Source organism: Macrotis lagotis, chromosome 1, assembly GCF_037893015.1.
Source record: "Macrotis lagotis isolate mMagLag1 chromosome 1, bilby.v1.9.chrom.fasta, whole genome shotgun sequence".
NCBI lineage: Eukaryota > Metazoa > Chordata > Mammalia > Peramelemorphia > Peramelidae > Macrotis > Macrotis lagotis.
Window position 1 is genome coordinate 244,898,895 of NC_133658.1, and position 25,081 is coordinate 244,923,975.

Genomic DNA, 25,081 nt, shown 5'->3' on the forward strand with positions numbered 1-25,081 from the left:
CTTACATGAACAGAAGCAATAGGGAAAATATTGTATATAAACAGAAAATACTGCAGGATAATCAGCTGTGAATAACCTTTTTCTCAGTAATGCTGTGGCTCAAGATTACTGAAGGACCTATGATAAAGAATACTATTCATCCCAGACAGAACTGATAAAGTGTCTGAACACAGATTGAAGCATACTTTTTTTCTTTTTTCTTGAGATTTCTTTTGGGGGGGGCAGGGGGTTATATTGTTATGTTTACTTTTTACAACATGTCCATTGTGGTAATGTTTTTCATGACTACACATCCTTCATCTATATCAAGTAACCTGCTTTCTCAATGAGGGAGAGTGGGTGGGAGAGAGAATTTGGAACTCAATATTTTGGAAGTGAATGCTGAAACTTCTTTTTGCATGTATAGGGGAGGGGAAATGAAATAAAATTAAAGGGGGAAAAAAAGACGTACTTTTTCCAGAAACCAGTATTTCTCCAACTAACCTAAGCTGGAGGAAATTTCTTTGAGATCAAACCTAGATTGAACATGTTAGGTACACTCTTTGAATTATCAAATGGTTCAGTTTCTGTTAGGATATTTAATGTTTTCCTGTATTGCTATTTTTTCCCAGGTCCCTTCTTGTTATTAGCCCCTATCTGAACCTGGGAGCCAGAATTTAATCTTTCTCATGAAATTTATTTCCTCTAGATTACAAGTGATACATTTCAATCTAGCAGAACAGCAACCTGTACTGGAATCTGGGAGCTAGCTCTCCTTGATTCTACCTGGATTGATTCTTGTATGTACCTCTGACACCCCATCAAACGGGAACTCAAATGGGAACTGCTGGGCAGGAGAGTTCTGTCACCTTTTCAGCTGGATGTAACTTCAAAAGAAGAGACCCTTTACCCCAACTCCTGGTGAGTTTGTTTGAGAGGAAAATATAGTAGCGGAAATGGTGACAAAAACTGCTGGGAAAACTGGAAAAGAGTTTAGCAGAAATGAGGCATCTCACAAGATCTACCAAGATTAGGTCAAAATGGATATATGATTTAGACATAAAGAGCAAATTAGGGGAGCACAGAAAAATTCTCTGATAAAGAACCTATTTTTCAAATACTTTAGAGAACTGAGCAAAACTGGATGCTTTCTTAAAAACCAAGATTTACATGAACTGATGCAAAATGAAGTGAGCAGAATCACATTATATGCAGCAACCACAATATTATAATGATAATCAATTGAAACTTAATAAATATAATGATCCAAGATAATTCTGAGGAACCTATGATGAAAAATGCAGATTGGAGAATATTTTTCTTGCCTTTTTTATAAATTAAGATGAAAATGTTTTGATTTCACATGTATTAATACCAAATTGCTTGTCTTCTCAATAGGGGTAGGGGTTAGAGAGAGGGAACTTGGAATTTAAAATTAAAAAAGAAAAACTTCAAACATGGAAACCATGTAGAGTTAAAATGAGTGATTTATTTACTTTTCCAAGAAGAGTCATTTAGAGACAACTTGCTTTCCTGTTCAAGTTTCAGTTATATCAGGAACGTTAATTTTTATGATTTAATTCATCCAGCAATGTCAACTCATTGATTACTGAACAAGGATCTCATGCAAAATACTAATAGCTAAATTAATTTTAAAGAAAAATAAAAAACAGTGAAGTTCTTAGGACCCTCTGACCTCTCTTTTGCAACTCTGTAGCTGTGAAAAAAGAAAAAGAACAAAATCATATAGGACTCAACTATTTTGTAATTTTCTTTCTTTCATGACTGTTCATGGCTAAGGAATATGTTTCTCTCTCTCTATATATATATATATAAAATATATATATATATATATATATATATATATATATATATATATATATATATAGCGTGTGTGTCCATGTGTACATATATATATAATTTATTTATAGACTGTTATAGCAAAGAGTTTTTTAAAATTTTTATTTATTTAAAAAAACACTATCAAAAATGTACAGTCAAGACAAATAAATTCCCACATTATTCATATAAAAATATATAATTCATTCTGCATCCCAAGTGCCTCACCTCTTTGTCAGGAAGTAAATAGTATGCTTTATCATCTGTCTTCTGAAACCATGATTGATCATTTAATTGATTTTTTTTGTCTGGAGCCCAATCATGGGTACTTATCCATTCTTTCTTTTTAAAGACCTTCTGTATAATTATCCTCTGTGATTAGTTTACTTAGTAATAATCCCTCCTTAATCTACTCCCTTTCTCTATTTCTCTTTGAATTCATTGTATGTATGTGTATGTGTATTCTTCTCTCTTTTGATCACTTTAGATGAGAGATTTAAATGTTCTCTGCTTACCTTACCCTTTCCTACATGTTGATATGGGCTTTCATTTAACATATCCAATTATGTGAAAAATATTCCCCATCCTTCCTCTTGCCTTTTTCTCCATAGTGAATTCCTCTTCCTGCCTTGGTTATTTGGCCAGACTTCAGTTAGTTGGAGGTTGAAGGATGAATCTGAGTTCCTACTCTACTCCTAGGGTCAGATACACCATTGCTACTTGCTTCTATACTTATTCCTTGCTGAGTATACAGCCTAAGTTTTTTTTGTTTTCCTTTTCCTTGAACATAGGTGCAGGTCCCTATCTCACTGCATAGGAACTGTGATCCAGCACTAGGTAATTAGTGATAAAATTGCCAATGGACACCTGTTCCTGCTCTCTGCACAAACACAGACCCCTCTGGATAACATTAATACTCTTCTGGCCCTTGTATACAACTGTAGTCAGAATATTGTTCAATTCCCTTTTTCTGAAAGCCTCTATGTGACTACTCCATGATAAAACCCTATTCCCAATGTCCAACGATTTTTGTCAGTCTTTCTAGGCAGCATGGGACAGCTGTAAAAAAATTATGTATTATAATTTTTTCTAGTTTTTCTGGCTCATTTTCTAAATCTTTGTGGAGATAAAACTTTGTGGAGTGTATCACTGAACTGAATTATGTCCTCTCCTTGACCACCTTAGCTAGTATCTAGCAGACACAACTGTAGGACCTTAATCAAAGCCTTTCCAACAGAGTAGAATCTTTCATAACTTTTTTTCTTAGTTTTTTTTTTCACTTTAAGGCAAAGAGAGTTGTAGTCAGGGAGGAAGTGCAGTTATACCCAAAAGCTAAAGTCTGGTCCTCATTGCTGCAGAGGCTTTGGAGAAAAAGATGGAAACTGGAGAAAGGTTTTATAATAAGATCTCTAAGATCCCATACTGTGTGGCAGTATGGGCCAATGAAAAACTACAAAGTGAGGTAGTATCCATAAGAAAGGAAAGAAGCACATTCTTCTCCCTCTCAGGGGAGAAAGCATATTTCACCCAGATTTTAGAAATCTGGGACAAAGTCCCCTTTCATTTTTATGAACTCATCATTCTGCAAGAAGAGATCAACTATGAAACTCATACCTTTCAGATGATTTCCCAACACCAGGCATAGGATATCCTCTTACCATCCCTGACCTGCCATTCCCCTTCCTAATCAATCACTCACACATCCCCTCTTTCAGTTTCTGTATTGTCTTCACCTATTAGATTGTGAGCTCCTTGAGGGCTGGAGTTGTTTTATGCTTTTCTTTGTATTCCATTGCTTAGTACAGTGGTGGCACATAGTAGACACTTAATATCCTTATTGACTGATCCCATGCTAGTTATGGCTCTGGACTTTTCTAGGTTGATAGTTTTAGAACTTAGGGGAAGGGGAAAAAAAAGAAAGAAAAAATGATATAATTTCAGCTCACAAAAGACGTAAGTCTAACAACAAAGAAAGATAAGATATTAAATCGATTAAAGGTTAAAATGGGAAACAGATCTGAGAAGGGTGATTCTCAGTGGCCCCTGACAGATATGGATAACATCAATTTATATCCAAGGTGACAAAGGGTACTAGATACCTATACAAACTTAACAATCCCAGATATCTTTTTGAATACAACTACCATGAGGTCAGTTAAGGATGGACACATGGATTGATAAACTCAGCAAATAATTTTTCAGTAAAATAGGTTCTCAGATGAGGGGAGGTGTGGACAAGAGGTACGGGAGGTTTGAGGAGAGATGAAAAAAATTAGGGAAGTCATTTGTGTTTAGTAGGATAGTGGATCAATCTGATTAGAAAACAAATTTATTACCTATAGAGCAGGCATTTCAAAGGGCACAGTGAAAGGGAAGAAGCATCACAGTGGAACATGAGAGGACTGGGTTGAGGGTGATGGGAGTAATGCTCTGGGCAATAGGGAAAAGAATGACACTTGAACAATGACAACTGAGGGTTCAGAATCACTGGAGTGTATGACAAAGTGAGAGCTTGATAATCATTGGTATGAGTTCAGGAATAACTCCAAGGACTAAGTTTCAGGATGGAGTCCTCTCAAGTAGCAGGGAGACAGTGGTGAAGAGTATGATGGAATTGGTTCCCTTTTTTTGTAAGCAGGTTCCACAAAACTGGCTGCCCAATCCTCACCTATCCTTGAAGACTCAATTCACAAGATCCCTCCTCCACATGGGCTTCTCAGAACACAACTGGAAATAGTCTCTCTGTCCTGTGAATCAATACATTATGTGGCTTCTCTTCCTGTCCTTTAACATTCTGCTTTGTAGTAAAAGAACTTGGACTGAAATTTCCTCTTACTAAACAAACTTCCCAAAAGCAAGGGCTCCAATTTCAAATCTGCTGGTTAGCTCATACCAGAATATATATGATGGTTGGTGGTTCCATTTATGCATTCCCCACCACACCTGGCAGCAGTGGGGCAAGAGCTGGAAGATCAGTAAAAGTATTCAGTTACAACTTCATTAAGACATCAAAAATAATATTATAATGCCTTGTACAGGATTGTATTGAATACAGCAAAAGCCAGGAAAATCACATAATAATTCATGATCATGTTCTCAGGAAGATAATCCTTGAACCTGTGACTATCCAAAAATCACAGCTCTTAAAGTCCTGCTGCAGGCTTTCCACAACTTAATCAGACTGTCTACTACAGTGGACATTTTGAAAAAAGTGGGTCTTAGGAGTAAGAAGGTACAAGAAACAGTTCTCCTGCATAGAGTCCTAAAGGAAAGGCAAACGGGCAGATCAGGGGAGGGGGAAGAGGGGTTCTGGGGTAACCAGAAGACTTTAAAGGAGTCTCTTTTTGCATCCAACTCCCTCCCTTCCCTCTTTACCCCCTTCTGGGGTCTTCATCTTCACCAAGATAAATTATTACTGAGGTCAGTGAGATGGAAAAGGGGTTCCTGTGTAAAATCTAATTCACAAATCTAAAAATACAACTTTGAAGGAAATTTTGAGTAATTAGTCCTATCTCACCTCCTTCCCCCAGGTGAAGGTCTAGGAAGGTTCAGTATCTTTAGGAGGTCGCTCAGCACATGAATTAATAGTCTAAATAAATCAGCCTTAGATTCAAGTTCCATCATATGGAGTTTCTACAATTTGAAACAAGTCTGACAATGTGTCTTGCTCATCCATAGAGTCTGAATATTCTCCCAAATGCCATTAGCCTCTCCTCTCTAGTTCCTCTAGAGAATATTTAACCCATTTCTACAGTGATACAAAAGTACCCTCTGCTGCTGAACAGGATATGATATTCTAAGGAAATTACTGTATTAACAAGAGCTTTATGAATAATAGCTAATAGGAAGTTGGAAATAAACCACTTCCCAACATTACTTGTACTGAAGAGGAAACAAGCTACTAGACAGTTCATCTGAAAGATTTGGAGGGTTTACCACACTACAAGTTCAAAAGGAGTCAATAGAGAGCTATGGTAATTTTAAAAAGTTAAATGTTTTCTTTGGCTCTATAGAAGTGTTTAGAACACTCATACTTTTTACCTGTTCAAACCACAACTAGTGTATTGTAGAATACATATCCGAATAACACATTTTAGCTACAGAAATGGACAGCCAACAAATATAGATATTTCTGGTTAGATATAGGGTTGGTATAGATGACGTCTAAGGTTTTTTTCTCAAACAGATTCTGTGATCCTGTTTTCCCATTGGAGAAAAGGAAATACCTACCTGGTCTAAACCACAAGGTTGCTATTAGGATAAAAATGAAATAATTTCAAAGAATAAGTTAGCAGCACGCCACGGTTTATTGTTAATAGAACATCAGGTCAGTCCCATTTCCCAGCCAGGGTACATGCTCTTCTCAATGTTGTTGCCTCAGAGCTGAGGGAGGTCCTCCAAAGCACTTATTTTCTTTAATGACACAACAGACCTATTGTCCATGCATTTTACCTAAGCTATTCCTGACCCCCAATTACATATATGAGTGGGAACCCTTACAGACAGTAACAAATTCCTTAAGCTTATTTCTGTGTTGTGCTAAAGAGCACTTACTTTTTTAATCACTCCATTCCACCTTTAAAAGGAGTCTACTTTTCTGACAATTGTGGAGAACAAATTCATGTTCACCTTTCACAATTCTATAAACTTCAACTTGTGATATTTTTAACCTTGCTCTCCAACCTGGAGGACACTAATTTTTAAATCAAAACTAATATATCTTCTCTAGTTCTGTCATGTCTTTCTCAAGCTATGGCAACAAGAAACACAGAAGATACTGTCCATATACATTCAAATCAATTTTGCACAGAGACTGAATGATATGTTGGTTTGTTTTTTTATACTGTCTAGGCTGATGCTCATCATTTGTTAGAACTTTTTGGCTCCAGCAGTATCCTGAACTAATTATATCAGGGAACAGTCTCTAATAACTAACACCTTTCCTGTATCATCAAGGGAATGGATAGTTAGCTTAGAAATCAATTCCAGATAGTCTGGATCCTGTCATCTACTTTTCCCTTGGAGGTATCCCTGAAATTTCTGCCTGCTCCCATCAAATGCTCCTACAGTTTGCCTTCTGCTGACTCAGAATTTCTGTGCTACCAAGAATTGAACATTCCACCTGCACACCTGAAGAGCATTGTAAGCTACAGTGTTAAAACATGAGCAAAACTGCAGGTGCTGCTTACTACCCACCAGCCAGAGAGAGAATGGATCCTCTGTATGTGCTGGGCTACTGAGGGGATAAACTTAAAAACTGCTCTGAAAGATTTCTTTCCAAAGGAAAACCAGAGTCCTCATTCAATGAGGTTGACTGACCATGCTTTCAGTCTGACAGGGACACAGAAATGAAAATCATAATCATCCTGGGTAGACTATAGTGATGGATGTAAACTTCCCCACCACTGCCTGCAGTCACTAAATAGCAAGGTCAGTTGCTTGCTTGGAGCAGAAAAAGCTGGTTCCCTCCCACTCCCAAGTTCACTTCAATTTGTAAGGGGATTGGAAAGGAAGAGGAGATAATATATCAAACCCAAATCTCTTTTCCAGTGCCAAGTATTTAAAAAGAAGGTATTCTCTATTTCCCACATGAAAGGCCCAGAGGCCTTTTTGTTTACTGAGTTGGACCCTATAGTTATCACTTGGCTACTTAACAATCTCCAGGACTAGTAATCTCCAATTTCCAGATAAGAGAAAAAAAAAAAGTAGCCACTCCAAAAATGAATGACATTCCTGACTCCCATGCATGTCATATAAATGTCCAAAATTTAGGATGTTGGCTTAAACTCCACAGCACCCAGGTAGCAAGAGTTTTAACTTGTTTTCTCTCATCCTCCTTTGTTAAATAGGAGCAACAATCCCTATTGTGATGTTCCCCACAACTTACAAACACCAATGCTTGAGTAAAAGTTGAATGGGATGCAAAGTCCAAAAACAAAATTAGTTTAATTAACTTGCCTACTACTGCTCCCTTGGGCTGTTCCATTATTTACTTCCTCCTCTACAATCCCTCCTGACTAGATAGCCCTCTACTTACTAAAGTGTCCGATGCACAGTGAAATAAAATAGGCTTTGGATGACTCTAGCTTCACCTCACAGGTTTTGCTGCTTACTCAGTAGAGATGGATTCAATCAGAAAGGCCTAAAGATTTCAGCTAAGTCCTCATCACCTTCATTATGACAGGTTTGAAAACGAGTTTTCAGGTCTCTAGACATCCTGATTTGACTTCTAGATCAGAGAGCTATGTTGGGTTTACTGCCCTATATGCTAAGGTATTGTAAAAAGAAAAAAACTGCTGTGATGCTTAAAGAACCATATGTAGAGTGAGAAGGCTAGGCTTTCTCTCCTCTAATTCTTACACACAAAGTCTCCTCCCAATCTTGCCACAAAGGGCAACAGAGCCCTTCAAAGAGAAATAGCTTTATTACACAACCTCAAAACTGCAACATTTGCACTCATATTCAATCATGGCTGATAGGAAGGGCTGACTACCAACCTGGCTGTCACCTGACTGGTCTGGCTGGTATCTCATCATGAAAGCCACTGCTTCTTCCTATGTCACCTTTTGTTTTGATCCTGGTAACCCTACTAAAAAGAAAGAAGTTTTTTTCCTCTCTTGAGAATCAAAGCTCCTTAATCCCATGTGGTGATAATGTCTATATAGTGTGCAAGCCCCAGTGGTATAGCTATCTGCTGCATTAAAGAGAGATAGGGCTGGGCAAAGAAGAAAAGAAGAGAAGGGGGTGGCCTAGAGGCCAAAACTTGCAGATCCCAGAGGATGATATTGCATTTGCTGAATAGTGAGGTTACCTAGCCCAGTGGCTCTATAAGACTCAGATGCTTATCCTTGATGATTGAGCAGGCAAACAAGGATGGCAAGTCTCAAAGGAAGTCTTCAAGAAGGCAGGCAACAACAAAGCAATCTGAGTGTCTGCCAGCTTGTTGGAAGGCAGCTATCACAGACAATGAGAGTGGAAATGTTACACAGGGTCTTCAAGGAGCTGGTGGCAATCGCTATAGAAAAAACAAAAAAAACAAAAAACAAAACACAGAGTCAAGACTTAGCCAAACAAAATAAAGGAGTCTCTGGTTCTACATTTCAGGAAAGGAAGGTAAGGATAAAGTGAAGGATTCAGTAGCAAAGGTTAGAAGTTATACACTCATTCCTGGAGACAGCATAAAAATCTAGTTAAGAACCCTTCAGCAAGTCACTTCCTAAAACCTACATCCTACTCAAGGCAAAGCTTTTCCCATTTCTCTCAATGACAGAGACTTACTGCCAATCAACATTCATTTCCACCTCCAATATATATTATATCTATTATCTTTGAAGACTACAAACAACTCAATAAAGAATAAAGTTACTACATGCAAGATTCCAGTTATACATGTGGAGCAAGTACCAAAGTTTTACAAGTATTCACAAGTCACCAGTTATTAAAATTCTTAGAAACACCAATTCCATAATATGATATATGGATCAAGGGTGCCAGCAAAAACTACAACCCTTTCTTCATTCACAGGTCTTACTAACCCTTAGCTTCTCTTAGTCATAAGATTTTGTGCAATTCAGGTTACATAGCAGAAAGAACTCTGCTACAAAGCCAGTTGGAAGATTATGTTCAGTTCAGCTTTTCCAAGCCAAGAGTGAAGCTAGTTATCAGTCAGTAGACTCAAAACATCAGAAAAGCTCCCTGAAATTAAGGGACATATAATCATGGCCCAGTTCTGCTATATCTAGGGCTTCCTCCGATTTATTCTCAGACAGGCCCAACTTAGTCCCAGGTTCTATAAAAAACAACAGTTCAACTCAGGGAATGAAAATAAAAGTTCTCAGGATCATCTATCCTAAGACAATCCTTTCTTGGTGATTCACTGATCTCTACAAGTTTTTTAAAATAGCATTTATAAATAGTGCTTCCTATGAACCAAACATTGTGCTAAATGTTTCACAATGGTCTCATTTGGTCCTGACAACCCTAAGAAGGGAGTTGCTATTATTATCCCCATTTTACTGAAGAAGAAACTGAAACAAAGAAGTTAAAGCAATTTGCCAAGATAATAGAACTAGTTAAGTGTCTGAGACCAGTTCTGAATTCAGTTCTGACCTCAGTTTCACTTAATAGATCAAAAACAATTTCTCTTTTCCCAAAAACCTGTTCCTCTTCTTCTGTCAATAGTATCCCATTCATCTATGTTTAATTTTGCATCCTCCTTTTCTAGCTCAACATTCACAGGACATTCCCTAAAAGTGGAACCTAATGATGCCCATCAATTGGGGAATGGTTGAACAAGTTATGGCATATGAATGTTATGAAATACTATTATTTGATAAGGAACCATAAATGGTCAGACTATAGAGAAGCATGGAATGAATTACAGGAACTGATGCTGAACAAAGGAAGCAGAACCAAGAGAACAATGTACATATTAATAACAACATTGTTGAGTTGATCAATCTTGATGGATGTAGTTTCTCTCAGCAGTTCAGAGAGCCAGGATGACCCTAATTAGATAGGCTATGGACAATGCTATCCCCATAAAGAGGAAGAGAAAAAAAAAAACCTCTTCAGAATCTGAACACTATATTTACTTTTTAAAAAAAATTTTATGTATTTCTTTCCTATCTCATGATATTCTCTTTTCCCTTAATACTAATTCCTTATACTGTAAATTACTAATCTGTAAACATATTTAACACAAATATGTATGTACAATATACACATGACTGTTCACCACTGAGGGAAGGAGGGTAGGAAGGAAGGGTGGAAGGAAATTATGTAACTCAAAGTATTTTTTTAAAAAATCTTTAAAAAGTAGTCTAATAACAATATCTACCCTGGGCCAATTCCCATGATTTCAATTCCCATCACTCTCCACAGGACTCCCAGATCTACATATCCAGACCTAGTTTCTACTGAGCTATAGTCGTATAATCATGGAGTGTTACTGCTTGTTGCCTATTTCCAAATGAACTGCCCATAGCTATTTCAGATTCAAAATATCCCCAACAAAACTCATAATCCTTTGTTTATTTATTTTGTTTTTTGCAAAGGCAATGGGGTTAAGTGACTTTGCCCCAAGGTCACACAGCTAAGTACTTGTCTGAGGCTGGATTTGAACTCAGGTCCTCCTGATGTCAGGGCTGGTTGCTCTATCCACTGTGCCACCTGGATGTCCCCAAACTCATAATCTTTGCCTATTTCTGTCAGAGGCACTAACATACTTCCTATCACCAAGATTCAAAACCTTGAATTTATCTTTTCTCCCTCATCCCACCATGTGCAATCACCAAATCCTGTCAATCCTACCTACACAATCTTTCTTCCATCTCATTCTTTATATTTACACCCTTAGAGCAGAGGTCCTTATAACTTCTCATCTGAACTACTGAAATAGTTTAATTGGTTTCCCTGACTTCATTCTCTTTTCTTCAATTCATCCTCTTCACAGGTAACAAGGATATTCTTAAAGCTTAGTTCTGACCATATCACTTCCCTGCTCAAAAAGCTCCAATGCCTACCTATCATCACAAAAATAAAATACAAATGCCTCAGTTTAACATTAAAAGTGCTTCTCAATCTGATTCCAGGCTACTTTTCCTAGCTTATTATATATTATTCCCCTTCACATACTCTACAGTCCCATTTCTTTGTCTTCACATATCCTGACACCTGAAAGGCATCCCTCTCTCCTCATCTCTGTCTCTAAGAATTTCTGGTTTCTTTCAAAGTTTACCTTGAGTGTCACCTTGTACATTAGGCCCTTCTGGATTCTACCCAAATTAGCTACAAGTATACTTGCCCCAGCACTGACATAGATGTGCATACATTATTTCATCAAATAGAGTGTGTGCTACTTAGAGAAGGGCTCATTCCAGTTTCAGTATCTCCAGGATCTGACATAGTGCCCAGCACACAGAAGATCCATGAACATGAACTGAATGACTCACAGTGCCAGGTTTCCCTTTACCCCTCTTTCCCCCCCCACCCTGGACCCTCCCCCTGCTCTCCCCAGATCAGTGATGCTCTCTTAGAGAAGATAAAGGCTACTGCTTTTCTACCATCATCAACTCCAGGAAGCACTTATTTTGCCAACTTCTCCCCAAAAAGAGGACTTTCAGAAGAGTGATATCTAAGAAAAGTTTCCAGAGTTAGCAGACAGCCAGCAACTGCCAGTTTTCCCAAATACCCATAACCTGTGGAGAGTCCTCCTGAGCTGTGATCTGGAAGATTTCACATTAAAAAGCTACCTCACAGGAGTAAAATCAAATAAAGGTCATAATAATAACATCCTCAGAAGAAGCCAGGAGCAAAAAGCAATGGAACTGCAGTAAACTCGGGAAAAATTGGAGAATGAAACTGGGAAACAGCATCACGAATGAAAAAGATCAAGTGAACCAATTAGAGTGTGTGAAGGTATATGAAATAAGTCAGGAAAAGGTAGTTAATTTGAAAGGTAGTTAAATTAATACATTGTTAACTAGAGGCATTTACATTTTTCCTATGTTTAACTCAAAAAAGGGCATTATTTTCTAAATCTGTATAAACTTGACCTGCAATGCTATTGGAAAAAGGAAGACTGTTTTCAGAAAAGCTGGAGTGACTCAGATAGGTGGCTAGAGCACCCCACTAGCATTGTTAGTCGGGTCTGTGTCCTCTATCTCCCATGGGACCTCTTTCCACATTGCCAGGACTTACCTGTGGGGTAGAAGGCAGAGCCTGAGAGGTGGGCTCCTCTAGGGAGGCAGCTCCTGTGCCCATGGGGCTCAATGTGGTAACACGGCTGGGTTGGCCTCGTAGAGTTACTGTAATTGTGGTTGGAGCCTTCAGACCTAAGGAAAAAAAAGATCTGAGTTATTATTACAACCTACGACAATATGAATGGGTCTTCCTGATTAGTTTCTTTCTGCCCACCTATCAACTCAACTGTGTCCCACTACTCAAAACTCAGAAAGCAACAGTAAACCACCTTTATTGTTGTGAGCTCTTTAGAGGATGAACCAAAAGAAGGGACTCAAGAGATCATTTAGTCTAAGTTCCCATCCAATGCCAAATCAGTTGGAGGATCCTTTCCTAATTCTCTTGAGTTTCAGGCTCACTCAAATAACATGAGCAGGCAAGCTACAGACCTGAGATTTCCCTGTCATTCTCACAAGTCCTCTTAAAACTCACCTGCTGCTTGATTAGAAATCTGAGCCAGGCCAGGGAGGCTACTGGCCAACTTGGCAAGGCCCCCATTGGTCAGCAGCTGGTGGATGGCTGTAGGTTTCCCTCCAGGAGTGGCACCCAAGGAGGAGAGAGTAGTAGCCACAGGAATGGTACGAACAATGGTGCCGGTGCCTGTGGTGATGGCACCCAGGCTCTGCATAGGGGTGGGCAACTTCACACTGGCAGTCTGTGGGATATAAGTCCAGGTACTAAAGGTAATATCATTTCATGACATTTTTTGAGTTTTCAAGAACAGAGGGTTGAGGGATAGGTAAGAGAAGACCTAATAACAATGGTCCTCAGGAGGATTACGGTGAGTGCAAATAAAATAATAATTGTAAAGGACAAGACAAATAGTAAGCACTACATAAATGTTTATGACTGTTGCTTCTTACACTATTATTAACTCCAATCCCAACTTCACTGAGACAATCCGTTCCCTAACCAGTTCATCCCAGTACAACACAAATCTCTGGATTGCTGACTACTTACTTGTGTGGCTGGCCCTGGGGAAGCACTAGCTGAGAGGGTAGGAGTTTTGCTGCTGATATCTTGCAGGCTGAAGCTGAGACCTTGAAGGAGGCTACTGGCTGATGTGGACCCTAGAAGGAAAGGACCATTACTGATTCAACAGGCTTAACCACTCTTACTCTTGCCCAAAGGCTTCCCATCTCTCAACATCAACTAACCTGCCAATCATTTGCTGGTTTGAACCCTTACTTAGTATTAGCATTAATCTCTCTTCCTACTTTTCTCTAAAGTCTCATGTGGTACACAAAAAAACTTGGGTCTTACATTAAGGACTTACTCACTTTAAACTCATCCCCCCAACTAATCTAATTTATGAGACAGGTCCTTTAAAAGTTCATAAAGACTCTCCTCAGTCTGATTTATAACCTTGTCAACAGACTTTCTGCTACCAACCTCAACCTGGAAGAGGGAAAAGATCTGAGGGAAGAGCCACAGTTATATTTCAAGGCCACAACCATGCCTAGTATAGACAAATGGATCTTCTTTAAGGAGGAAGGAAGAAAGTATTTGGTCTTGCTAGTACCCAGTATCTTATTGGGTCATGCCTTTGATTTCATTTATTGAGTGTAAAAATGATTCTTAAAAGGAAATGAACTCAGATAAAGGTTTCATGTCTCAAATATATAAAGAATTTTGTCAAATTTTAAGAATGAGTGATTCCCCAATTGATAAATGGTCAAAGGATGGGGACAAGTTTTTCAATGAAAAAAATCAATATGAAAAAATGCTCTAAATCACTATTGATTAGAGAAATGCAAGTTAAAACAACTGAGATATCTTACAACTATCAGATTGGCTAAAGTAATAGAAGGAGAAAGCAATAAATATTGGAGGGGATGTGGAAAAATTGGGACACTGATTCTTTTTTGGTGGAACTGTGAACTAATCCAACCACTGTGGAGAACAATTATGGCAACTGTCTTTGTGGTGGCAAAGAAATGGAAATTGAGGGGAAGTCAATCAACTGGGAAATGGCTGATGATATATGATTGTGATGGAATACTACTGTGCTATAAGAAATGATGAGTTGGTTGATTTTAGAAAAGAGTTTAGCAAAGAGTTGCATAAAATAATGAAGAGTGAAATGAGTAAAACCAAGAGAATGTTTTATAAAATAATAGCAATGTTTTAAAATAACTTTGAAGGGACAGCTAGGTTGCACATTGGATAGAGCACTGGCCCTTAAGTCAAGAGGACTTGAGTTCAAATTCAACCTCAGACAATAATTACCTAGCTATGTGACCTTGGGCAAGACACTAACTCCATTGCCTTGCAAAAAAGAAAGAAAAAGAAACTCTGAATAACTAAATTATTTTGAATATTATAACTACTCAAATTAACTACAAAGAATCTATGAAAGAAAATGCTATCCACATCCACAGAAAGAACTGATAAATAGAACACACACACACACACACACACACACACACACACACAACTGTGTCTAATGGTCATCTTCTCTAGAGCAGGGTAGGGAGGGAGAAAAAAATAAAAAGTAAACAGAAGAGAACAAAAGAAACTTAGAAGGAAACACAAAAAAGCAGGGTAGCTTTAAAAGTGATATGTATTTATTATTATAGTTAAAACTATATGTTTGATATGGAAATTCACAGTTTTATACTGAATCCTTTTTTTTATATTGTGCTGTATACATGAACATTTATTTTTAGGATTTTTTGGTCTTCTTGTATAGAAGTAAAAATTATAAGAATTTTTTTTTAAAAGAAATGAAGGGGCAGCTAGGTGGCGCAGTGAATAAAGCACCGGCCCTGGAGTCAGGAGTACCTGGGTTCAAATCCGGTCTCAGACACTTAATAATTACCTAGCTGTCTGGCTTTGGGCAAGCCACTTAACTCCATTTACCTTGCAAAAAAAAAAAAGAAAAGAAATGAAACCTGCAGTACCCAAAATTCCACAAACAATATAATTGTAGACTAGGATCACCTACAGTAAGAAATTAGGCTGAGCAAACTCCCTTTCATGAATGAAACCTTGGCCAACTGCTAATGAAAACATGCACCAATAAAAAAGGTCAAAAAAGATCCCTCCCACAGGAAATCACCACTCCACTCACTGAACAGCACACCAAAAAGTACAGGAAAAAAAAGATGGGAACAAAGTACCTGGGAGTGTACTGCCAGGGGAGGCTGCCACACAGTGACCACTACCGGCCACCAAGCGGCTCTGCAGAGTGTGGAAGGCACTAGGTGCAGTACTGTTGGGAATAATAGAGGAAGAAGCTGGGTTCACTGATACTGCTTCAGAAGCTGAACTTGATCTGGAGAAATAGGAAAAAAATTTCAATTCCAAATTCTATCAGGATAGAACTGATGGGGACAAGCTTACAGTGTTACAAAGAACAAGGAGGGAGTCAAGTGAGACCCAAGAGAGATCAGCAGAGATCTCAGCTCATGACTCTCAATTTCTCACAAGTCCCACAAATACCCTAAGACGAATTCTACCAATAGGGCACAAAGCCAAGTATAGAAATCAGTAAGATATAAGGGAAACTTCCACATCTCCCCCTTGGGGATTAGACCATTAGAACAAGTATGAGTAATGGTAAAAAGATTGAAGATCATCAAACAAAAAAGTACCTCCACTTTTTGTAGATACAAATGTAAGATGGCCTACCCCATAGGGAAATGCTTCTTGAAAGCAAACTTAAGTGCCTAAGGTCACGGTCACAGTTTATGTGATCTATCAAAGAAGAGACCAAAAGAAATGATATTAAAAGAAAATAAATTTGGGGGTTGCTAGGTGGTGTGGGGCGGCTAAGTGGTGCAGTGGATAGAGCACCAGCCCTGGAGTCAGGAGTACCTGAGTTCAAATCCAGTCTCAGACACTTTCTAATTACCTAGCTGTGTGGCTTTTGGCAAGCCACTTAACCCCATTGCCTTGCAAAAACCTAAATAAATAAATAAATAAATGAATGAATAAATTTAGATAGACTCACTTGGCTGTGTTAAGCAGCCCTGTTAGCTCCTTGGCACCTACAGCAGCTTGCCCCCGAGTCACAGTAATGGGTTTTCCTCCTGAAATTGTACACAACAGCTTCTCAGCACAGTGACTTGATCAAGCCTACTTCTGACTATACCTCTCAGAATCACAGAGCCCTGGGAAAATGCAAGAAAAAAGGGCTGGTCTTATTACTCCCACCTAAACTGAGCTATGATTTAATGATGGACTGGGAGTCAGAAGACCTAGTTTCAAGATCCAATTCCATCCTTGCAAGCATTCATTAAGCACTTACTTTAGGTCAGACATTAAAAGGCACTGGAATAAAGACACCAAAAATGAAAAATCCCTTCCCCCAAAGAACTTGCATTCTTAAGAAATAACTAAATATGAAATATGTACAAAGTAAATACAAAGCAATTTGGGGGCTTGGGGCAGAAGACACCAGCAGCTGAGGACTTAGGAAAAGGATTCGTACAAGAGATGACACCTGAAGCTATGTCTTAAAAGCAACAAGAAATCTTAGGAGGCAGAAGAAAAGCATTCTAGGCATGGGGGAGGACCTGAACAAAGGCAAAGGGAAATGGCATTTCACATATCGGGAACAGCAAACAAGCCAATTTGACTAGTACATAGAGTGGGTAAGAAGTAGTAATATGAAATCAGTCTAGAAAAGATAGGTTGAATCCAGATTTTGAAGGGCTTTAAATGCCAAATTAAGTCCATATTATCCCAGAGACAAAAAAGAGTCATTGAAGATTCTTGAGCAGGAGAGCAAGATAATCAAATCTGTGCTTTAGGAAAATGAATTTGTATAAAATTCAAAACCTTGCAGAAAGAATGATTGATATAAACTACCATTATATGTAATTGGAAAACAACAAAATTACATAATTTTTTTTTAAAAAGGAATATAAATTTAGAAATTAGCCATTTTCCTTCTCTGGGTTTTAGTTCCTTAATAGCAAAATTAGGGAGTGAAAGTAAATTTTATTCTAACAGTCTATGACTCCAGTTTCAGAATCAACGGACACTCTCTGATTTCTTCAACATGTACTCCAATATTTTGCTTCCTCTTTAGGCTTCTTGTAAAATTGAATGAAGAACAGACCACAAAGCAGGAACCAAAAACTGGGCAGTCTGTGCTCTCTGTGAGTGCTCAATTAGAACAATAATGGCTTCTCTAGATACTTACCCTCTGTGGTTCCTCCTTGAGATGGGAGACTTGGTCCACTAGCTCCATCCCCATGAGAGACAATGGTCACTTTGATCTTGGCTCGCTTGGAAGCCTTACTGCCTGGAGGAGGGCTAGGAGGATGCTGACGCTTCAGCTGACCCCGAAGGTCTTCTTTATCAGCTTCTTCTGTTTGGTCTGAGGAGATGGGAACTGAAAAGTGTGGAAAATCAGGTTGAGGGTTCCTCCAACCCAGTAAGGCCCAACAGGCACTGCCTCAAAGAGGTATACAAACATTTACAACACACTTCCTGATCAGTCATGCCCAAGATTTTGTACCCAAGAGGCTTCCTAAAATCAATTCTGCCTTCAGCTTCCTTGACCTCAGATTCTATCTCTCCTATCTTGAATGATATGACTATATCACTGCTCATCTCTGCCCCAGCCTTAGAGAATGTGATGGCCCAGAAAGAAAAAAGGAGGCAATTTCTCTCTACCACTGCTGGGTCCAGAAAGAGAACATAAGGATGTTAGGGAGACTCTCTAATAGGGATAGGTAGCATTTACCAGTCTCTGAAACAGTCCATCCTTCTCTGATTCCATTTGTCCCTCCAATCACAAATCTAAAATTCCCCTGGGGATATTAAACACTGCAAAGAGCACAGCAAAACAGAGAGCAGGATCCCAGTATACATGAGGATCACACAACATATGGTCACTAACCCTGTCCAACCTTCTCTAAAAGTTAAAATTTCCATGGAAACACTGAGTCCTGTCCAGCCTCCTAAAATTTGTGGGGGTTCCTCTGTCAAATGTAGGAGACCTAAAAGAATTTCACTGTTGAAAAAACAGTTCCTTTCTGTACTCAGGCTAGAGCAGTTCCAATAGGGATACCACAACTCCTATTCCAAAGAGACCAAGGTTAACAGCAAACCATGAAATCATCTTCAGAGATTGCTTCTAAGCATGCAAACCTGGCTCTCTTCATTGCTTGGTGAATAGATCAAATCAAACTCATCTACAAAGATGGTCAAGCTTTCTTGATTCTCCTCTCACCAAAGTTCCCTGCATATTAACCTCTGCAGACTAGATCAGTCCTCTAGGTTTGCTGTCAACTGCTCAAGAGACTGTCCCACCCATCCCTTCCCAATTCAAGCACAAAGAGCAATATCAGCTGCTCCCATGAGGAGACTTAGAACCACAAGCATTTCCTCCTATCAGCATCACAGCACAATCAGAGCTAGAAGGATCATTCAAGACCTGGATGCACTAGCTCAAATAGAAAGGACTGGAGGAGAGAAAGGGAAAGTTTAAAAAAAAAAAAAGCTCTGAAGCTTATAAATGGTTTGCTTCCTTTAGTGGCCACAATGGGAACAGGAAAGTAGAAGCAAAACAAAGAGTATGCAGGCCTTTCTATATGTGCAAAGGCTTGCAGACAAAAAGGGGTCATGCAGATAAAGACAGAAAATGAGAACATAGAGTGAAAAAGGAAATGAAACAAAGAATAAAAGAGTAGGAGAAAGAATAAGAAAAATAAAGAGTTGCAGCATGACATAGGCAAAGACAAGAGGAAACAAATCCATTAAGAGAGAAATAGGATGATGGAGAGAGGGGCACAAAGATAGGAGGAGTTTAAGAGGAGACACAACAAAAGGCAAATGAGAGAAAAGGCTAGAGTAAAATTTCAATTTCAACTCAAATATTAAGCACCTACTTTGTGCAAGGAATCGTGCTAGACGTGAGAGATGCAAGTTGAGCAGCAGATGCAGAGAAAGCAAGAGATAGGCAAGCAAAAGAAAGATACTCACCAAAGAGACAGGAGGAGGTGCCGGGAGGAAGAGTTTTCCTCACCAGCATGTTTTGTTTCAGAAAAGCAGCAAACTGCGCTGGAATGAATCAGAAAGAATTACAGGATCATAGCCGGCCAAGGAAGAGAGGATGGGGAGAGGGAGCCATGTCTCATTACTTCTTGCTGACTGAAATCATCACTAAAGGGGTTCTAAGGTTACTGATTTCACTCATAATCAACTGATCCCTAGGCAAAAGGGAAGATCCCATTTTGATTCCCTGGCCCATCAGTGTTGTAACAGCATGCCTATTAGCGAGTCACCTCTAAACATTCCCAGAATTGCTGGACCCTATCAGATGGCCTAAATGGGAATAACAACTAACATCTTTCCTTTCCTTCTGTCAAAACCAAGCTGAAACCCCACCTAATGTTAATTCAGCTACAATCACAAAGGCACCAAGTGAACACAAAAACCCTATCACACAAACTTTGGGAACTTTTTTCTCCAATACAATCATACTAATACATGGCTTTCTCTTTTAATCCTTGTTAGCATAACTTTTCTAAGCTACCGGATAGCATCTATAGTTTGAGTTCTGACCCTTAAGCACCAGATAAAGAAATACACAGTTAAGATGATCCTGTTTGACAGGCAGTCTGAGTTCAGAAGAGTAAGGTAAAACAGGAAATAACTTCTGTTATTTCCAGGCACTCAATTTCCACAATAAAAGATCCTAAGTCAAACCAAAATCAGATTTATGAGCATAAAAACTATTGGCTTCTCTTAAGCAGTATCTTCTCTAATACTTTCCTTCTTTCCTCTTCCTTCTTTGATTCTCTGCAATGTCCACAATATCAAAAATGTCTCTTTTTAATCACATTTCAAACTTGCCCAAATCAAATGTGAAATAAATGGTTACAAATCCTTCCCATCAGAAATTCCTGCTGAGTTTACCATGGAAATCTTGACTCTCAAGCCACAGAGAAAAGGATGAGCCCAGACCTCCCCCTTTAAGAAGCTACAAGCAATGACTCAGAGAAGCTGTCAGTAGGAAGGGCAAGGATAATGATAATGAGATTGCTACACATAACCCTTGCCATTGACAAGACAAAGTAAGGAAGAGTTTCCTTCTATACTTTTCACATACTTTCCTTTAAGCTGTCCCTAAGTGATTACTTTTCAAGACTATCCTAGATATTTAACCTGTTTTAAAATGTTAAAAAGGAAAAGGGAGAGCACACTGACATCCTCCAGATTATACCTCACTGGAGATGGTTAAGGAGGCCAAATCATTTAAAAAACCCAAGATGTAAGGAAAAACTACAAAAAAAGATGGGAAAAAAACTCATTTGGCATCAGTCCTGGGATCTGTACCTTGAGCCTGTTTATGGGTCAAGACAGCCTCTGTCCGCTGTACATGTCTCTTCAATAGCTGGGCTGTGCCAATTTGACTTGACTTAGGGGCAGAAGTCACTGTAGTCATTTTGGTCTTGGGACTAGAAGTGGGGCTGCTAGACACACTTGACAGATCCTGGATAGGGTTAGAGAGATAAAGAAAAACATGTAATCTGAACTATAATAATTCAATTCAATAAAAGCAATAGTGTTAGATACTCTGAAGTATAAATACAAAAGCATGGAATTTCATGAGATTTCTTGGCATTCACAAGCAGGAATTTTTTTTATGAATATGTAAAATCTGAAGCATTAAGAGATTTAAGAGATGGGGTTAATTACTAGAAAAGAAACCAGAGGTCACAGAATATAAACCATTTTATGAATGAGGAAACAAAGGCCTGATTGTTTAGGTAACTTGCCCAAGATAATACAAGTCCTAAGTAGTAAAATCATGATTTGAACCAAGTCCTCCAATTCCATATTCAATATTCTTTCCACTTTCCACCTTGCTGAGAACCAAATTGAGAAGTCCTACACTCTACCAGCATGCTCCTATCCCAATGCGTCCCAATACAAGAATATTATCCTTAACTTGCATTACCTCAGAACCAGAAGGTGAGGCAGGCAGCTTGGCAGCAGGTGAGGTAGGCCTGCTTCCCCGTTCAGGAAGTTCAAAAGCTAAGTCCCGGCGGGCTGAATCACGTGGCTTCTTCTTCTTTTCAGCATCCTGATCTCGAGGCTCTGAGCTGCTGTGACCCTCAGCTCGAGTGAGCACACCAGTCAGAAAGTCTGCAATCTCATCCTGGTTCAAGCAAGAAATGACTATCAGTGTCAATCAGAGTTATCCCAGAGTACAATCTCAAGGACATTTTCAAACCAGTATCAATTTCATCCTACTTTTGATATTAAGATGACCTGTCTTTTCTCTCAAAGTCTGACCCAATAAGGATCCCTGAGGGGTACCTGAAACTGAAAGTCTACCACTTTTATCCACCTGAATTTTTTTCTTATTCTTCAAACTAGTTCCCCCTCCTTTCTTCTTCTCAACTATGTCTTATATTTCCCAGTAACTCTTAATATTGTGAGATAAAGATGTTTCTGAACCAACCCCTATAATATGATATAACAAGTGAGGCAGAAAGAAAAGAACATAACAGCTGTGTTTACCTGAACACATCTGTCCACCATGCTCTGAGTCAGGCCTTCAGACTTCTTCTTTGCTTTGCTTATCCTAAGAGAAAGGAAGAAGGAAATTTTATGAAGACATCTTTTGTTTTTTAAAAAAAAGTAGAATCTGCTGAAATTCTACTAATACAGAATTTTGTGGGGAATTTATTTTTATTTTAGGTTTTTTTTGCAAGGCAAATGGGGTTAAGTGGCTTGCCCAAGGCCACACAGCTAGGTAATTATTAAGTGTCTGAGACTGGATTTGAACCCAGGTACTCCTGACTCCAGGGCCAGTGCCTTATCCACTGCGCCACCTAGCCACCCCGTGGGTAATTTAACTTATGCTTAAGAAGCATAAGTTAGAAACAAATCTCTCTAAAAGACACAGTCACAAAATTCTATAGCTGAGAGACCTTAAAGTCCATCAAGTCCAACACCCTCAATTTACAGAGGAGACTGAGACCCAGAACAATGAAATGATGACATGGTAGTGGAAGAACTGCAGCTCCAGCCCAGGACACCTAATTCCTAATCAAACTGCTCTGTACACTCATAGCTCCATACTATCTACTAATATATTTATCATATATTATATTGAGGATTAAAATGAATTCTTAACAATGCATCTCTTCCAATCCCCTCTTGTTCAGGCCATATTTCAGTCTTGATCCCATTTGAGATTTTCCTAGAAAAGATATATTAAGAGGTTTGACATTTTTTTCTCCAGTTCATTTTACAGATGTGGAAACCAAGACAAAATGACTTGCCCAGTCATCAGGATTCCAACTCAGAAAGAGGAGTCTCCCTGCCTACAAGTCTGGCTCTCTGGTGCCACCTAGCTGCTCAAGCTCCTCCCACACTTGGAGGGCTTTTTCTTCCTTCTACCTCACTTGAACTATGCCAGTGACTCTGCAGTCCCACAGGAGGCAGCAAACACTTCCCAAACATACCCACCTGAGATTGTCATCAGCTCCCCCAACTACCACCATGCTATTATCAGCACGAATTTTCTCTCGAAAGTCCTCCATGGCCTCAGTATGACACTGTAGGGAGTTCTGGCCAATGACAAAAAGGACTGGAGTCTTCATATCCAGGAGAGGATCATCCACATCCTAACAAGAAAAAAATCTTTTGGATTTTTAACATTCAGTAAATACTTACCTGGAAATCCAGAGAAGGGGTAGGAAAAGGGATAGGATTAGGAAACTTCTTAGACTATAGTGGTACCCTAACTTTCCACCCCCCCCCAATTCTAAAAAATATTCCATAATCTCAATCCTATCCTTACCCCTCTGGGCCCATCCACTGTAAGCAGAGGAAATCCAAGACAGACAACTGCAGTGACATATTCCATTACTGATACCTGAAAATAATACAATTGTTGATGTAAGGACTCTTCTCCTTGGAGCTTTTGTCAGACAAGAATCCTTTAAGTAACCCAATTCACCAATTAATCCTAACCTCCAAAACAGCATTCTGATCTCTGGATCTTACTGTCATAACATCTTTGGGCATTATTTTTCACAAAGTAGGTATTTAATAAATGCTTGTTGAACAAGGGGTGTCATTTTGTAAATAGTCATGGTACCCTGAAAATTTGGTCTTGAGGTGAACCTGAAAGAATATATATGAGAAGAAGTTCTGAATGTGGAGTTAAGAAGACCTGGCTTCACACTGCTACCTTGACATTTAGTTTCTTTCTTGCTGATCCTCACTTTGATCATCTTTGGGTGGCCACCATCTACCTCACAAGGTTGTTTTGACAGTCATAGATGAGGACACTGAAGCTCAGTCAATCAACAGGTAGTATTTTTAAGTCCTACTATGCACCTAGCACAGTGTTGGTGCTGGGGATAGAAATACAATGACTAATACTCAACTCTAAAGTGAACAGTAAACAAATATACTGCAAATTTTGCTAGAAAACTACAGTGACAACCCAAAAGGCAATCATTTAGAGTTAAGCTTTCATTTTAAGACTGTAAATCATTCTAAATCTTTACAGAATGACCCTCAAAAAAGATGAGAAATTACTTACATGACAAGCTACCAAGGCTCCTGTATTCCAACCGATCAAGATGATAGGTTTGTGGGGGAAATGATTGTGAATCTTTGAGAGAAAAAAGAGACAAAAGAGAATAAGACAAACTTCTAGAGAGTTGCAGTCAATTGAAGACCTGCTTTGAAGATGAGAATATTCTTACCTCTAGTACTTTGCCTCGAACAGCCCCAATCATGTGCTCAAGACATTGAAGAACTCCTACTCCACTCCCATTGTTTAGGAGATGGGTGGCAATTGGGATGACCTATAAAAGTAGAAGATGAGCATGCCATAGTAGTAATGACTATATACATAGGCAAGTTTTAGTGTTCCTTCTCCAATTCTTCTCAAAGGTTAGCCAAATTCTGGCCCAAATATTAATCTTTCATTAGCACCATTTCTACTTCCATATGAAACCAAAGTGTTATGAATAAGCCCCACTAAAAGTCCAGAATTCTAGAAAATATCAGAAAAAGCATTATTCATTCTCTCCCCCCCTTTTTTCCTGTCTTATTCTTCAAATGCAAGGTCCTCATTTCTAGCACATACCTTGCCCAAGCAGGAGAGCTGTGACTGCCAAAAGCGATGTCTTCGAGAGGTAGGGAACATAGAGCTTGAAGGACCAGAGGAGGCAATGAGAATCAATGGTGATCCAGGGAGCTTGCTCTAAGGACAAAGAACCCCACCCACTCACAGATAAGTAAAAATTGTTTGTCTTTCAAGTCTCCATTTTTCTCCCTTTTTAATAAAAGGACAATTTAGTTGATGATACTGATCGCTGACAACAGGAACACAATTACTAAAATTACAAACTAAATTGTAATTTTCTCACCACAGAACTGGGCTCTAAAAAAGAATAAATAAGTCCTCGGGGCAGTTGCTGTGTCAGTTTTCTTATTTTATTGTTATAAGAGAGGGTTGAGGAGGAAGTGATGGCCATGGGAAAAGGATTAATTGAAAAAGACTGCAGTGTAAGAAAATAAAAGGCATCAA

The 25,081-nt window shown here is 38.9% G+C and overlaps 1 protein-coding gene across 15 annotated transcripts in view; it reads right to left on the reverse strand.

The window, feature by feature from the left end:
• Positions 1–25,081, reverse strand: part of LOC141504764 (KAT8 regulatory NSL complex subunit 3) — a 160,515-nt gene that overhangs the window by 109,803 nt on the left and 25,631 nt on the right. For 5 of the 15 annotated variants that reach the window (XM_074210017.1, XM_074210024.1, XM_074210018.1 and 2 more), the window contains 15 exons: positions 24,638–24,754; positions 24,252–24,353; positions 24,086–24,157; positions 23,336–23,410; positions 23,002–23,159; positions 22,048–22,111; positions 21,482–21,682; positions 20,857–21,013; positions 19,501–19,578; positions 17,714–17,905; positions 16,517–16,595; positions 15,684–15,838; positions 13,522–13,631; positions 12,994–13,216; positions 12,520–12,653 (listed from right to left, as the gene is read on the reverse strand). In XM_074210017.1, coding sequence (XP_074066118.1) covers positions 12,520–12,653; positions 12,994–13,216; positions 13,522–13,631; positions 15,684–15,838; positions 16,517–16,595; positions 17,714–17,905; positions 19,501–19,578; positions 20,857–21,013; positions 21,482–21,682; positions 22,048–22,111; positions 23,002–23,159; positions 23,336–23,410; positions 24,086–24,157; positions 24,252–24,353; positions 24,638–24,754 — 1,917 coding nt within the window. Of the gene's footprint in view, positions 1–1,284; positions 1,697–1,863; positions 8,834–12,519; positions 12,654–12,993; positions 13,217–13,521; positions 13,632–15,683; positions 15,839–16,516; positions 16,596–17,713; positions 17,906–19,500; positions 19,579–20,856; positions 21,014–21,481; positions 21,683–22,047; positions 22,112–23,001; positions 23,160–23,335; positions 23,411–24,085; positions 24,158–24,251; positions 24,354–24,637; positions 24,755–25,081 lie in introns of those variants that run through there. The other 10 variants (XM_074210025.1, XM_074210021.1, XM_074210026.1 and 7 more) reach the window with 7 other exon arrangements.